Here is a 16,228-nt window from a genome sequence, read left to right on the forward strand (position 1 = left end):
CCCGAGGCGTTAAGCCGTATTCTCAACCGAGCAAACCGAGGGTGGTGGCTGCGTGGGGTCGGTACCGTCTCCTCCCCACCGGCTCCCTCCCCGCCGCCGGCCCGCAGGCCGCCCCGCCCGGCCCCCGCCGTCCCCCCGCCCCGTCCCCGCGGCCGCCCCGCTGCCGTTGCCGAGAGACCGAGGGCGGCCGCCGCCGCCATCCACCGCGGGGAGGACGGCGTACGAGGCAGGCACACAACCCTAACACCCCACACGCCCGCGGGGGCCGGGAGCGGCCCCTCCCGACCGCGCCATGAAGGGAGATGCTGGCGGTAGGTCGGGAGGCGTCGTGCGCGGCTCGCTGCGCGGCGCTCGGCTCGGTACGCGGCGGGCCCCGGCTCCTCCCCGCCTCCTTTCCCCGGGCCCCCGATCGCCGGCGACCGACCGCCGTGGCTCTCCCGGGGAGGCTGGCCGTTCCCAGGGAGGGGACGGGCGCGGCGAGAGGTCTGGCCGGCTCCGCGGGGAGCAGGGGCGCCGGCACCCTCCTCATCGCCCGCCCCGACCCTCCTTCCCTCCGCGGTGGGAGGGGGCGTTCCGGGCCGGCCTCGGGGCCTGCCGCCGCCGGGCCTCGCCGGGGCCTGCCCCCACCTGCCCCGGGCCCCCTCCGCATCCGTCAGTGGGGCGAAAACGTGCCTTACTTCGTTACTGAGGCAGGGCAGGGCCGTGGGACGAGCAGGCCTCTTCATTTATCCCGGGCCAGGGGAGCGCTAATTCAATGGGGTGGTTGTGGATGGGGCCGGGGTGCGCCGAGGGGAGCTGCGTCCCTGAGGGGAGGGTTCTCCCGCTGGCAGGGGCTGGTGGCTGCGGGGTCCGGGGTGGTCGGGGAGAGCGAGGTACCCGGGACCGAAGGCAGTGTCTTTAACGTGTGGTTTCAGGGGTCTCGACACCGTCCACTGAGTGGGGAGAGGTGTGCTCAGCGTTTTGTTGTTGTTGACATCTTTTCACTTCAGCACTCCTGGTAGCCGCAGAGACATGTTTCTAGGAAGGATGGAGGTTTCTGGGAAGGATGGAGGTTTCTGATGGCCTTTATGTGTAGATGTAACTTTTAAGTCAGCAATGATTTGGTCGGTTACCCATTGTTGCATTCTGAGTTGCTCATAAGGGAAATATTAACAGTGAGAAAATACTAACTAAATGCTGCTGGAGTCTTTTTGTCTTAAGCACCTTCAATTTCCTGTTTCATCTCATTGTCCCTCTCTTCATTTCCTTCCACAGCAGCTGCATCCCACCTGCCCTCTAAGTGACCAACAGAGAAATGATACATATTAACAATGAACTAAATTTTGCTGCATAAATCACAAAGTTAAGAAACTTTAATGGAGAGAGAAAAAATTTGCATTTCTTTGAGCTGGCCTCTCTGGCTGCTACAAGACTCCAGCTCTCTGCTAGTTCATGCATATATACCTTTGGGGGAATGTTTGTTTAACTGTTTGAGCTCCGTACTGTTTTTTAAAATGAAATTTCAAGGCCGTAACCATCAGCAAGTCATTTGCGCTGTAGAAATGTAGACCCATCGTCTTTTTGTTTGGTGCGTCTGTTCTGTTTCAGTCTGAAATTTGGTCCATCACAGTTCCTTCCCATTTAAGCTATACCTCCTGGAAATACAGCTTACTCTGTTTTGACTTATTTCCAGCTTCTGGACATTGCTGGTACCGTGAACACTATGTAGACCTATGTGGCATTTATCCAAACCCAGGTCTTGAGTCACAGAAGTTTCAGGTCTTAAACCTTCACCACAGGAGATGAGTAGTATCAAGCTGTGTTGTAGGGAGTAACGGGCTACTGGACCATGCTCTGGAAGACGTGGGGAGTCTTGGATTTTCACAGATGAGAATGTCTTCTTAAGGCATGAGTATCTCATGATGAGATAGAACTGTTACTGGCTTCTGTGGATTTGTGTTTCCCCTCCACCCCCCTAGGTACTTAGGAATTCAGGCAGCTGTAAACAAGATTTTTGATGTGTTTTTTAATAAAATAGAGGTGTTGCACTCACAATTATTTTTACTAATAGAATAGTGCCATGGTTGGAAAATGACTTGGATGTCCTGTATATTTTGAGCATGAAATCTTTTTGGAGGTAAAGAGCAAAGTCAGCCTAATATGGGCATTATGGGTTGAATCATATTTTATTTCCCTTTCAGTCTTTTCCCATCCTCCCTTTCTTTACCTCCATAGCCTCTTTTATTTAATTCGAAGTTTCCTGTATCAGTTAAGTAGTGATAAATACCTTGCTTTGGGAGATACCACTCCTAGACTATGTCTGCAAATTGACTTGATTCTACTAGGTAATTTCTTCTTCCTTTCTTTATTTTCTGTGATATTTTAATCTTTCAACTCTTCCCTCCCCTCCCCCCCCCCCCCCCCCCCCCCCGTGAAGACAAAGTGAACAAGATGCGCAAAGAAATTGTAAAGTCTCCATCACTGTAGGTTTTCAAGACCAGACTGAAGTAACCTGAGTAAACTGCAACAGACACCAGAGTTGACCCTGCCTGAGCAGGAGATTGGACTAGAGACTTCTTGAGGTCCTTCCAACCTGAGTTAGCTTATGATTCTATGATCTCAGTTTTCCATTTATTTTTTTTCCCCAAATTAAGCCTTTAGGTTTGGCCTTTTCTTCCTGGGCCATTACATTCAATCATTGTGTTTATGAGGATGGTAGTACAGTACCAAAGGTTATGGCTGCAATTTCTAGGAACTGCCCTGCAGCAGTGAGAATGTATATCACATGTTAACTTGTTTGCCTCAGAGGAAAGATAAGAGGACAAAAAGGAAGAGTCCTAATTTTGTTTTTAGGATTTCAAGTTTAAAATATATAGGTGTTAACTGTTTTGCTGGTGATTCCTTAAATGATGGAAAGGGAAGAAACTGGGAATCATGGCATCATAGAATACTTTGGGTCAGAAGGGACCTTTGGAGGTCATCTAGTCCAACCCCACTGCCATGAGCAGAGACATCTTCAACTAGATCAGGTTGCTCAGAGCCCCATCCAACCTGACTGTGAATGTTTCCAGGGATGGGGCCTCCAGAATCTCTCTGGGCAACCTGTTCCAGCAGTTCGCTGCCCTCGTTGTAAAAAATTTTTCCTTATATCCAGCCTAAATCTACCCTCCTTTAGTTTAAAACCATTACCCCTTGTGCTGTCACAACAGGCCTTGCTAAAGAGGTTGCCCCCATCCTTCCTATAGTCTTCCTTTAAGTACTGGAAGGCTGCAATAAGGTTCCTGCACAGCCTCCCCTTCTCTAGGCTGAAAGGGAAAGGAAGATGATCTAGAATATTCAAATCTCTTAAATAATTATTTTAGCAAAAATACAATGCTAAAAGAATAAAACCACTGTTTATTTTAATTTTTAATGTATTTCAGTTTAATTAAGAAAAGATGTGTATACAAGGTTCTAGGCACACTAACATGTAATGAGTGGTACAACAAAATCCCAGCAACATTAATGTAATCACTTAAGCAGGCATGCTGCCAGCCATCTGCCTACAGAGAAGCTCCTTTCCACCCCTGCATCATTCTGGGAAGGATGACCTGGACCCTTTCTTTAAAACCCTGAAAAATAGATCTGCAGTATTCATAACAGGTTACTGAATGTGGGGTATTTCAGAGAGAGGGCGGTTTGCTCCCTGAATCCTCTCAAAGAATGACCTGCTGCTACCTGCCCTGTTACTTTCACAGAGGACTACAACACAATTTCCCCCCTGGAGATGAGTAGTCTGCAAAAGCAAATCCCAGAACACTGCTCATGTACTTTTTCCAGCATGATTCTTACTAAGCATATTGCTGCACATCTTTGTCAGCTATGGGCTCTTGAGGATTTTCAGATGGACTACGTAGCAGTAGACTAATCCTAGGGCAGCAAGACGAAGTGAACTTTTGAAGTAATTCGGCTGTTAAACCGTGCTGTATATCCATGAAGGGAATATATTGCCATCAGTATGTTTTTACATACAATTACTGCGCATTCAGTGGCCATAATTAAATTTTAGCATTTTATCAGCCATTCTGACAGAGTAATGTCTAAGTATACTTAAATTGTAGGGCCTAGAAAGGTGTCCTCTTCTTCAGCCGTGCCAGCATGTTGGAGGAAGACTGAGTGTGTTCACTGCTCTTATGCTTTGGTTTCCACTGAAAGAAAAAGCAGGTTACTTGTACAGGGAAGTAGCCGCTTCATGCTCAGATGTGTCCCTCCTTTTGGGATACCTGGGCAGCTGGGACTGTGAAATGTGAGAGTATACCTGCTCGTTATTAGAGAAGTATTTTTGAGTACTTTGATCTCAACTTTGTATGTAAAAGAAGTGATGTGGTGGAATGTGTCATGGTGTGGTCTAACAGTGCCGTTTGAAGAATCATCTTCAGTTGTTTTTTTTCTTTTACTCAACCCAATTTTTTAACTGAAAAATATCAAAAACCTAACCAATTCTATTTAAAATTATGAAGTTCGTTATCTGGCTGCATCATGACACTGTGTATATGCATATGTAGTTTCTTCATCTGATTGTTAGAAAGCTTGTGAAAAGGACTTGTGGTATGATGGTATGTGATAGTAGTGGTAGCCTATATATCTGGCTCATGTGAGATATGCTGTTGTATGCAGCGTGATATTTGATTCTGTCTGCTGAGTAGGTCTGAATTACTTTGGTCTGAGAGGAAGAACTTATATTTAAGAAATAAATATTGTGTGAGCATTGTCCTTATCCGATAATAAGACAAGACGCCGGAGGCATGTTGGGAGCAAAAAGCTAAAGTCTGACACCTGTCTATTTTCAGGCTAGATGTTCTTATATTGGGAGCCTTAAGCAATTGTTAAACCTTCCTTGATCTGTGAACCCCAGTCTGGTATTTTTCGTCTGGTGTCCTGTTAGCAAGTACAAGATTTCACCATACGCTCTTTCCTTTCTGTATCCAAATGATTTGAAAATGTGAATGTAATTGATTTCTAGGATCTTTCATTCAGTATACCTTCTTTGTGAAGAATCCTGTTTGGTTTTAATAAATACTGAAGTTTGGTTGGCTATTAGCAGTATACTGTGTTCAAAATAATGAAGAGATCTGTTAGGACATTTTATGAGATGCAATAACAGTACCATTCAGAGATAAAAAGTACTGAAATAACTTTTTCCTTGAAACTAGTTATGACTTAATAACATCTGTGCATGTGCCATGTGATTATATTGATTAGAATTCTGTCTTCACCCTTCTAAAATTAAATATATCTGAACTGTCAGGTATATAACTTGCTCACTTAAAATATTTTGCTACATAAAAACAAATACTGAAATGCTGTTCACCTGTACCTGCGCCCAAAAGCAGGGATGGAATATGTGAGGATGGAGGGAGCAGGCAATAGGGAAACAGCAACAATTTGCTGAGAAGGAAAGAAGCCTATTGAGATGGAAGAATGAGAACTTACATTTTTCCTATAACCATACAATGCATACTACAGTTAAGAACAATTTCTTCTTTAAAAGTAGCCTGTAGTTTTTGGGGTTTTTTAGTGTATAATATGGAAATGGGGTTTTATCATCATGCTAAGTGCATGGGTGTTCACGTCCTTTTCCTGTCACCCATTATAGCTTTCACAGATAGTAAAAGGTTCAAAGCTAATTATTCTCTTAGAAGTGTATCTGCCACTTTGCATGTTTCAGCTCAGGGAAAAGTTGGAAGGGGAGTTGGCATTTTCAAAGAGAGAATTGGTGTTGAAGAGAATGCTTGTAGGTGCCCAGCCCTGGGAGGAAGTTCAGGCAGTGCTCACATGATCTCAGGTGACAAAGTCAATAGGCAGTGAGAAAGAAGTATGTTGGAAGCAAGACATAGCTGATTCCAAGGATGTGTCTGATTTTTAAACTCTCTCCATAAATCATAGGTAGGAATACCTGCTTTATCTTCCAATTTATTTTTCTGTGGAGTCATTTTTCAACTGCCTTCTTTGTTTATGAGAGCATTTATAAGCATGTTTTCCTGACTCTGTGATAGAGATTTCTTGAGCAGATTATGCTCTATGCAGTGAGCTTGCTTTATAAATGAGACACAGATTTCTCAGCTTTTGATGTTGTGTAGGATCAGCTACTTTTAAAATTTGTCTTTTGATTTTTGTAGGAAGTGCAAACTTCCATCAGCAGGAGTGTCTTGTGATTAGTGTGGATATCACAAACTGGGATTAGACCTTCTTCAGACTTTTTTTTCCCAACTGCACAGTGGGTCTTAAGTTCACCAGCTATTCTGCTAGCATACTTTAATTTTAGCAGAAGCTGCAAATTTAGCGGTTGTTGGTTGTTTAGACAGTGTAGTGGTTGCTGAACATACGTGCAAGTTCAGGGAGAGAGAGGAAGAGAAAATGCTGACTAGATGGATCTGAAGGGCCTCAGTGTGTGAATAATTTTCTATTTAGTTTTCTTCCTTTAATTTGTCTTTGCTTCTAAAAATAGAGGAGAGATTTAAAAGCAAAGATACTACATTATTCTCTGAGAAGGTTGACACCTGCACTGTGGATTTTCACTGCTACTGTAAAAAATACTCCAAAGAAACGTGAAGTGGGTGTAGCCCCAAAACTCCATTGTATTTCCTCTCAACACCTGTCTTTTCCCTGCAGCCAGTATTTCTTAAAAACTCTGGAGCTAGAAATACATCCTAGAGAACGTATTAAGCGTCTCATGTTAATAACAGTTTGTGATCAAAGAAAGACCTAATGATGTGTGTCGGAATCAATGCGGGAACTGCAGGGGTGGATTTGTGGTCGGGGTCAGGGAGGACTGGAGCCTCCCCATTAGCACAGCTTGGTGTGGTGCCCACTGCGTGTCACATGGTGGAAGGAGTTTGTGCACAGCTCCCTTCCTCCTCTTCATCTTCCAGCTGGTTCCCCCTTGCAGAAACAGGAGCAATAGGGATTGGAGTCCAAGAGTTAAAATTCTTCACAAACATGGCAGAGTCCCGAGGCTGCACCAGGCTTTGTGTTACTTTACAGTGACAGATGTGTGTTCCCTGGAAAAATAAAAGTAGTGAGAACAACAACAAAAATTGCATAAAAGCTTAAGAGCAACTGTGCGATACTTTACATAATCTTGCTAAAGACCATTTCCAGAAGATTCTCAGCTTGTCATGTTTATTCTGCATTTTTTTTTGTGGCATTTCTGCATTTCAAATAGAGCAGTAAACAAGCTGGTTCTTACATTTCCATAAACATTTCCTCCCTTCCACTGGATTTATATACATGGCGATTTGTTTATTCAAGGCTACCTCTTAAAAATAAGAATTCTGATCTCCTTAGTCACAACATTTAAGCATGTGAACCGAATCCATTATGGACATCTAAAGTTCACGATATTTCCTGTGCCCAGATCAATTAAAAAAAGTAGAAAAGGAGGCACTGGGTAAAAGGGTAAATGGGAATTTCATTAAAAGGATATGGCTAACCTTCCTACACATCAGATGTATAAATAAGAAATACTGAGAAAAGCATAAAAACAACAGAGCCTCTCTAATAGCCAGCTGATAATTATCTACTTTCTTCCGCAAATGGACATAGCTTGTTATTTAAAATGTCATTTATTTAAAACAAAATCAGTAGTGTCTTGTCAGTGTTTCATATCTTGAGCCTTTTTTCATAGTTATTGATTGTGCTTATCTTACTGATTCTCTATTTATCGGTACGTATTTTCTCAAGAGTTTACTAGCAGCACTGTCATAACCATTACCAGAAATGGTAAACATAAAATTATTATTTTGTTAATTCACTGATTAGCTTTTGAGTAACAGTTTCCAAAGGAACATATGTGCAAGAAACATTTTGGTAAGTGTCTTTTTTTTTTTCCTAAGGTCTTGAGAAATGCAGGTCCCAAGACATTGCACTAAACTTCTTATCGCTGTGCTAAATGTAGCCATTTTAAGGCTTCATGACCTCAAAAAGTACACCAACATCTCTGAGGCTTCACGCATTTCTAGATATGCTTTGGTCCAAGTAGAGAAAATAGGTCAATATGTTAGGCTTAGAAATAAATAGGAGAAAGCAGGAAAAATTGCTGAAGAGGACGAAGTAGTGAATTCGGTTATGAGAAAAAAGTCAGAATGTGAAGCCTGAGCATGAGGGTCAAGAGAACATACAGCCTGTATGGATATTATTTCAGTCTTCATTTGTTAGAGAAAGACTATTAATTTATAATGTAATTTTACAATATCTGCATATTTTTAATCACAGCGCTCTAATTTCACTTGTTAAGGTTGCTGTGACTGACCATCCAACACAAATAAAGGTGTCAGAAGTTGTCCCCTATTTTGTGTGTTTATATAATTTCTGTTTATTTTAAAAAATCAATTATTGCATAATGTCAGCTCCTTCAGCTGGAAGCATCAGTCCAAGACCTCAACCCTGTTGTTTTATGGTCTATACAAAGATAGACCAATGGTTCAGACTTGGTTCTTAAGTATTAGACAGGAGATATGAGATAGGTGCATACAGGCAGGAAAACACAAGATCGTGCTAACGGCGCAGTCATCATGATCAGGAGTTTTTGTTTACTGACAGATACAAAAGAAGGTACTGAAAAAAAATTTTGTGGAAGCTTGCAATGAGTCAGACATGGAGCTCGTCATGTATGAAGATACACCATAGGAGAAACAACAAAATCACTCTTCTGAAAATGTAGCAGGGGAATTACAGAGACAGGAGCTGACCTCCTGAATCTGAAGGAGAGAAAATAGACAGAGTAGCACTAAACTCTGAGGGACTTGGAAGAAGATGAATAGGTTATGTTTGCCATAACAGCTAAAAGAAAAGACAGACAAGGATGCATAGGTGCATAGTGTTTGGACATGAAGCAGCAGCCTGTGTGGTTGAAAAGGCCAGCTGAGACCAAGCACATGGATGCTTCTGCAGTCCTGAGCCCGCCGTTTCCTCCAGCTAATTGAGGACAGTGTCTCTTGCATTGATATTGCAGTCATCATTGTGATGCTTGAGCCTGTAATTACCAGGGCCTGTAGTGACAGGACAAGGGGGGGCAACAGTTTTAAACTGAAAGAGGGAAGATTTAGGTTGGATATAAGGAAGAAATTCTTTACAGTGAGGGTGGTGAGACAATGGAACGGGTTATCCAGGGAAGTTGTGGATGCCTCATTATTAGAATTGCTCAAGGTCTGGTTGGACGGGGCTCTGAGCAACCTGATCTAGTGAAAGATGTCCCTGCCTATGGCAGGGGGGTTGGATTAGATGATCTTTAAAGGTCTCTTCCAACCCAAACCATTCTATGATTTTATTTTATACTGGTTTTGACAAACTTTTCAAAAGTGTAGTGTCACCTACAAACTACAGTTAGCCCAGAGTAAAAGTCCAGAACAAGGTCCCAAGATCTTGCTTTCTCATTCCCCCTCACTTTCCTAAAAAAAAATAAATAAATTCCTAAAGGATTGTGTTTTATGAATGACAGTTGTATTTCATGGGCAGACTGTTACTCTTTGCAAGAGTGTATCCTCATCTCTTTGGATTTATTTAGACTGGGATCCATGAACTCTCTCTGTGGGAAAGTCAATAATAAGATCTAACCCACCTTTCTGCTCTCGTGGTGTGTCCCTTAGTTGTGGCTCACATCGCTAAGCACACAGAAGGCTCAGTCAGTGCCACCCACGCAGGAATGTCCAGACTTGGCCTGACCCTCTGGAAATGACACATTTTCCTCAGTGCTTCCATGTGCCAACACAAGCCTCAGAGACAGCCAACTGTCTGGCTGTTGGATAGATAATTGCTAACATAAGAAAAAGTATTAGAAAAATACATGTTAATGGTAGTACATAGCACAAAGGCTTTTCTGATTTCAGTAAAGAACATTAACATCTGTTGGCTGCTTAACATTGCCTGTTTGCCTTTGGCATGTTGGGCTTCATCTTAGCCTAGTGTAATAAATGGAAATGTCACCATTAAATTAAATGGCTCCAGGTCAAATCCATCCAATGATTAGTCTGGGTTTAAGTTCACAGCAATAGCATTCTTTGCATATTGTTACAGATTTTCTGCCAGCATTGCTATGGTTCTGGTAATTGTTTGCATTGCATACCTCTATGTAAATTTTTGTAAACTAGCAAGAGTTATGTCAGTGATTTCTATAGGCAAAGCTTTTTAATAAAATGAAGATCCTGTTAATCAGTAAGTACAAAAACAGTTTGCATGAACAGAAAATGCTTTAGGTTATTTATAAAACTGTTCAAAAAGCATTATAAAATGGTTTTAGTGAATTAATGTCTTCTTTTTTTTTTCTTCTCAAGGAGGTTTCATGATTATAGATAACAAAAGTTAACTTCAGGATGCTAAAAAGGAAACAAAGTTCAAGGGTGGAAGCCCAGCCAGTTACAGATTTCGGTCCCGATGAATCCTTGTCAGACAATGCAGATATTCTGTGGATTAACAAACCAGTAGGTATCTCTTTTCGTAGTACTAATTTTAAGTTAAATGTAACTTGTTGAAGCATGACTTCCACAAAAGATTCTGAAATATATATCTGTCAGAAATAGGTATTGAGCTATAGTTGCTAATCTACCTGTTTGGTTTTTTTTTTTGCAAATAGTCCAAAACTAAGTAAAAAGGTTTATTTTTGTTGTTGCAAACTGATGGGGATGATCAGTGTTTGCCAACCAGTTCATCTACTGATTGTTTTTTTAAACAGCCATCCTTTCAATGTCTCTGGTTCCTAACATGTTTATTGATATTAGAAGTTAAGTTTGTAAAATGAGCTTTTGAAAAGGATGTTAAAAGGAGCATTTCATTGCTGAAGTGGTATCCAGCAGTTGGCACTTTTGACTTTCAAATGTCTCCTTCTACATCACTTATGAATATAAAAGTGTATTTTGGCTGGTTATTCTGAAGTACAGCTCACGTTTTTCTGGTATCATTAAACCTACAGCCTGTCCTAAGAAACAGATAGGTATAAAAGTGTCTGGCAACTTGAAATTGGGGAAAGCTTCATTGGGAGTGGAGTTATTAATAGAATGTGTGGTATTAGGAAAATGCCTTTAAATATGGTTATTATGATTAAATTATTCAGCAGTCAGTGTGCATCTGGGATTCCTGTATTCTGAATGATTCATGTTTTTGCAGAGAAGGCATTTCTGCATTTCTCTTAAATTAGTGTATAAATTTTTACTTTCTAAAAGCAGAAAGTCAAATATTCTATATTAATACACATTGTTGACATTACATTCATTTAATGGAACTGTCATCTCATTTGTGGTATGGATGCCAGATCCCCTCAACTTTGCTTCTCAGTTTTAACACCTAAATCATTTACAAGACAACATCCTTATATTAATTCATGCTAAGTAATCTTAAGTAGAATGTTTGTATTGACTGCTGTAATAAGCTCAAAATGTCATTGCAGAAATGTATGCTGGCTTATTTACCTGTGTTTCTCAGCACACAGTACATGTGTTTTTGATGGAATAATTTTTTTCTTGTCACACTGATGGACTAGTTGTATATTGCTTCACATGTATAGTACTGACATTTTACTGTGGCAGAGAACAGCTTTTGTATCAGCCACACTTTAATATTTATGTTAATTTTTTCAGTTGAAATGAGGTTTGAAACAAAGCAGGTGTTAAAGAGACATAAGAGATCAGTCATCAGGTGCCTTCCACTTACAGATTATAAATTTGGGCTCAGAGTATGCAAATGATAGGGCTATTCAATTCAGGTCCAATATAATTACATTTAGGTGAGTGTACAGTGAATATTAAATTAGGTGAGTGTTCTTAAATCTTCTTGATATCACAAGGTCTGAGGTGGTGTAAATGAGTGTAGAATTTTTCCCCAGATGAAAAATTATTATAAAGACACTTTAGGTCAGTGGGTTTTGTTTGGAGAAATTTTTTCTTGCTGCAGTGTCTTTTTTTTTTTCTTCTTCCTGTTTTGATAGATAGGACCTCTCAACTCTGATTTATTACACTTGTCTAGTTCAAGATGTTTCAATGGTGCTTAGATTTAAAAGAAAAAAAAATCCAGCCTTAAACCTCTGTATTGGTACGTTCTGCTTTTTCATTAGACCTCCCACTGTGACTAGCACTGAATATCAGCCTTATTAATAATGACTGTAGTGGGACTGAGACCTAGGTAGTCATAGAAATGACCTGTTCTTTTATAGCAACAAAACTTGTTTTGGAACAAAAGTGAATCCTGATGTTAAAAAGTAGCTTTCTGTGACATAGTTCCTTCTATATTTCTTCTTTTGATAAATGGAAGGATGCTTTTAATCCCCTTGTCTCTCACTTAATTTTTGGAATTGTAAACTGGTTTAAAAATCAGTTCCTCTAAATGTGGAACTAAAATTTTCTGCAGATATTTTCATTTAATATATTCACCCAATTTATAACATCAACTAATTCCACTTATTGTCTGCACATAAATGTGACAAGTTGTCATTTGGAAAGAAATTGGATTATAACAGCCACGAAGTAGAAATGATTGAATCCTAATTCTCAGTTTCCTGGCTCTTAATTCTTGGTTTCTGAATTATACAACCTCTCAGATTAACTAATAAAACTATATATATATGTGTGTCTGTACATATATATATATATGTATCTAAAAAATGTCAGGAGTGCTTATTTTTGGATGAAGACCTCTAATATGTGGATCATAATGTAAAAGAAAAACACAAACGTGTGTTTACAAAAAAAGTGCCAGTGCAAGTTATGGAGGCTAAATATTTGAGGGTTTTTTTGAACATCAAAGCAATCTCACAATGTCTTGGTTTTTTTTTTTCAGTGGGTACACTCTTTACTACGAATCTGTGCCATCATCAGTGTTATTTCTGTTTGTATGAACACTCCAAAGACCTTCGAGCATTATCCTCCTCTCCAATATGTGACATTTGCTCTTGATACTCTACTGATGTTTCTTTACACTGCAGAGATGATAGCAAAAATGCATATCCGTGGGATAGTTAAGGTAAGTGTTTAAACAGTATTCTACATGTGCTTAAGAAAGTGATCTGAATATGTGCTGGTGACGTTTGATCTTTGATTTTTCACTTCTCAGCTCTTTTTGCTATGATTGGTTTTAACTGCAGGCAATACTATGGCGTATAAACTGAAAAGACAGATTGACAAAGATGCAGCTTTACTGCATAGTTAATTCCCCCAAAATATAATAATGGTTTCCTACTAAGAAATAGAGTTTAATTGTATTAATATAAAGAATGAAAGGAAAAATAAGCTACATAGACATTAGCAACAATATTTTGTGAGTCTAGAGATCCATATATGGACATAGAACTTTGATTTTCATTTCAGAAGATTGGATGTGTTGTGGTTATGTTATTTAAATAAGAACATATGTCTTACTGTGAGCTAAATGAGAAAGTTATCTTGCTTTGCTGATTTTTTCCTTAATATAATGCATGTTGGTAAACAAATGCTTCTGTTACCACATTTACTGTTGTTGCTGGATGAATTTGTGTAAGTTGATATGATACTGGAGAATGTAAAACTGCAGACTTTTCCAGTAATCATTATTTTGTAGCATTATTTTACTGATTGCTTCCAGTCTTCTGAGAAAAGATAGAAATTCAGCTTACATATAGAAAATACATCTTCAGGCCTTATTTGACAATACAATTATGTCACTATTGTGCAGAATAGATAATCAGAGTGTTATCCTTCCCTTTCACTCCTGAAAGGTCTGGTGACTCCCGAGACATCTGAGGTTGTACTTAGCTCTTCGCTTTGTTCTGATTTTGCAGGTAGCATTTTTTGTTCACTGCCAAACTCAGCTGTTATGTCATCATGCTCAATGAATATTAATAGCAAAAGTTGAAGTGTCATTAATATTTAGAAAATTACTGAAATAAGCTGATTTTGAGAAAATCCTTGCGTGTTGTGTAAAGCCAAAGCAATCCTTTGTGAATTACTATTCCTGGCTGCTACCTGTACTCTCTTATTCAGAGATGTCCATTAAGCAGGTGAAGATGGAGACATAGGATCATGAATGGGAAATTAGTGACCAGTGTGTACATTTGAACAGTGTGTGAGTAACAAGTTACTGTTACAGCCAGTACAGGCTTTGCAACAAAATGGGCACATACATAGTAGCACTGGGAGAGGGAGGGATGGCCAGCAGTGTGACTTCCGTACAAAGCTTGATTTCTCAGCCTTTATGTATGGAAATACCAGCTTCAGTCATGGTCGACACTTAGGGGCTATGAATAATATGTTGCTGCATATTCTAATGTCTTTCACTGCACTGTTTACATTTGTTGTTTGTGGATATAGAATAGACTAGAAATAGACTAGAAATAGACTAGACTAGACTAGACTAGGTTAGTTGGAGGGGACATGCAGTGATCACCTAGTCTAACTGCCTGACCAATTCAGGGCTGACCAGAAGTTAAAGCATGTTGTTAAGGGCATTGTTCAAATGCCTCTTAAACAGTGACAGGCTTGGGGCATCGACCGCATCTCTAGGAAGCCTCTTCCAGTGTTTGACCACCCTCTCAGTAAGTGCTTCTGAATGTCCGGTCTAAACCTCCCCTGATGCAGCTTTGAACCATTCCCCTGTATCCTATCACTGGATCCCAGGGAGAAGAGCTCAGCACCTCCCTCTCCACCTCCCCTCACCTGGAAGCTGTAGAGAGCAAGGAGGTCGGCCCTCAGCCTCCTGTTCCTGGAACTAGACAAACCCAGAGTCCTCAGCCGGTCCTCATAGGATGAACTTATCTTTGAAGCATGTCTGATGAGTCTGTCCACACAGAATGAATAGCTGTCTGGAGTTGGTTCCATTGCATTGATTCATGTTACACATCTATAGATGACAATCCAGATTATTTCATTTGCACACTAATGTTTTACTCTGTGCTTATTAGATAAAAATACAGTAGAATAGATTAGACATAACCACTGTTACACAAAGATAGATTGTTTAAGTAGAAAATGGTTGCAGTTATTGTTATTTTAACAACTGAGGATTTGCTTACAGCTTAATGTCTTGCAGCATTAATCAGTGAATATAGTTATGCTGAAATGAAGTGCCTCCACTTGCACTATTCTTGGAGTCATAGAATAACTTAGATTGGAAGGGACCTTCAGAGGTCATCTAGTCTGACCTGCTGCCCAAAGCAGGTCCAGTTAGATGAAGTTACCCATGGCTTGGGTTGTCCAGGTGAATCTCAGACTCTTCCAAGGACGAAGATTTCATAGCCTCTCTAGATAGTCTGTTACAGTTCTTGACCAACCTCATACAACATTTTTTTTTCCTAATACTTTGAGGGCTTGTGTCCCTTGTATCTTGTCTTACCAGTGTGCACTTCCAAGAAGAGTTTGGCTCCATTTTCTCTGTATCCTCTGATTAGGTAGTTCTAGACAGCAGCAAGGTCTCCCCTTTGCCTTCTCTGCTGAAGGCTGAACAGACCCATGACTCTTACCCTCTCCTATGTCAGTGCTCCAGCTCTTTGGCCTCTTTGGTGGCCCTCTGCTCACTCCATTTTGTCTATGATGTCCTTCTTGTACGGGGGAGCCCAGAACTGCACTGAGCTCAGAATCAGGCTTGTGGATGTGGTCTCACAATTGCTGTGTAAGGGGGAAGGATGACTTCACTGAATCTGGTGGCTACACACTATTCATGTGGATAAGAGAGGACTGTAGAACATGGGCTGCGTCATGTACAGCAGCTTTTGTAAAACTATGTTAGAGCTGGATTGTCATTTTTTCAGCTGTTAAATCAGAGCTTTTTGAATATGTTATGAAATTATTTCTTTGAATGCTAATCAATGAATAATACTTTTTTAGTGAACTATTTGACTTACTCTTTGGATTGTCAATTCTAGGGAAAATATTGGTTAAATATAATAACTCTGCCAAGAACATAATGATCCATGGACTTCCAAAGATATTGGCAATCAAAGTAAAATAAGGCAGTGATTAGAAACCCATTAGCATTTATTAAATATGTTTGTATATGAAACATCTCTATATAAGGAAATTTGTTTATGAACTGTAATCCTAATTTAAGTGCATTCAAGACTTTCAGTGAACGTAGGATCAATTAATGTATTGCCATATGGTTCTACTGACCTTTACCATAAATCAGTATTTCTGTAAAGGCCTTAGGAATTGAAATGCTAATAAACTTTTGAACCATGATTAATGCAAAATTTTAGTCCAGCGAGAAACCTAATTTATGGAGGAGGTAGGCACCATCCACTTAAGTCCCAATT

The 16,228-nt window shown here is 40.2% G+C and overlaps 1 protein-coding gene across 1 annotated transcript in view; it reads left to right on the forward strand.

Annotated features, from left to right (window-relative positions):
- Positions 1 to 139: 139 nt before the first annotated feature.
- Positions 140 to 16,228, forward strand: part of NALCN (sodium leak channel, non-selective) — a 247,593-nt gene continuing 231,504 nt past the window's right edge. The window contains exons 1-3 of the mRNA XM_064440627.1: positions 140 to 311; positions 10,290 to 10,436; positions 12,784 to 12,966. Of these exons, the coding sequence (XP_064296697.1) occupies positions 10,329 to 10,436; positions 12,784 to 12,966 (291 nt within the window). The 5' untranslated portion in view covers positions 140 to 311; positions 10,290 to 10,328. The remainder of the gene's footprint in view (positions 312 to 10,289; positions 10,437 to 12,783; positions 12,967 to 16,228) is intronic.

The sequence above is a fragment of the Phalacrocorax carbo genome, chromosome 1 (genome assembly GCF_963921805.1).
Source record: "Phalacrocorax carbo chromosome 1, bPhaCar2.1, whole genome shotgun sequence".
In the NCBI taxonomy this organism is placed as follows: domain Eukaryota; kingdom Metazoa; phylum Chordata; class Aves; order Suliformes; family Phalacrocoracidae; genus Phalacrocorax; species Phalacrocorax carbo.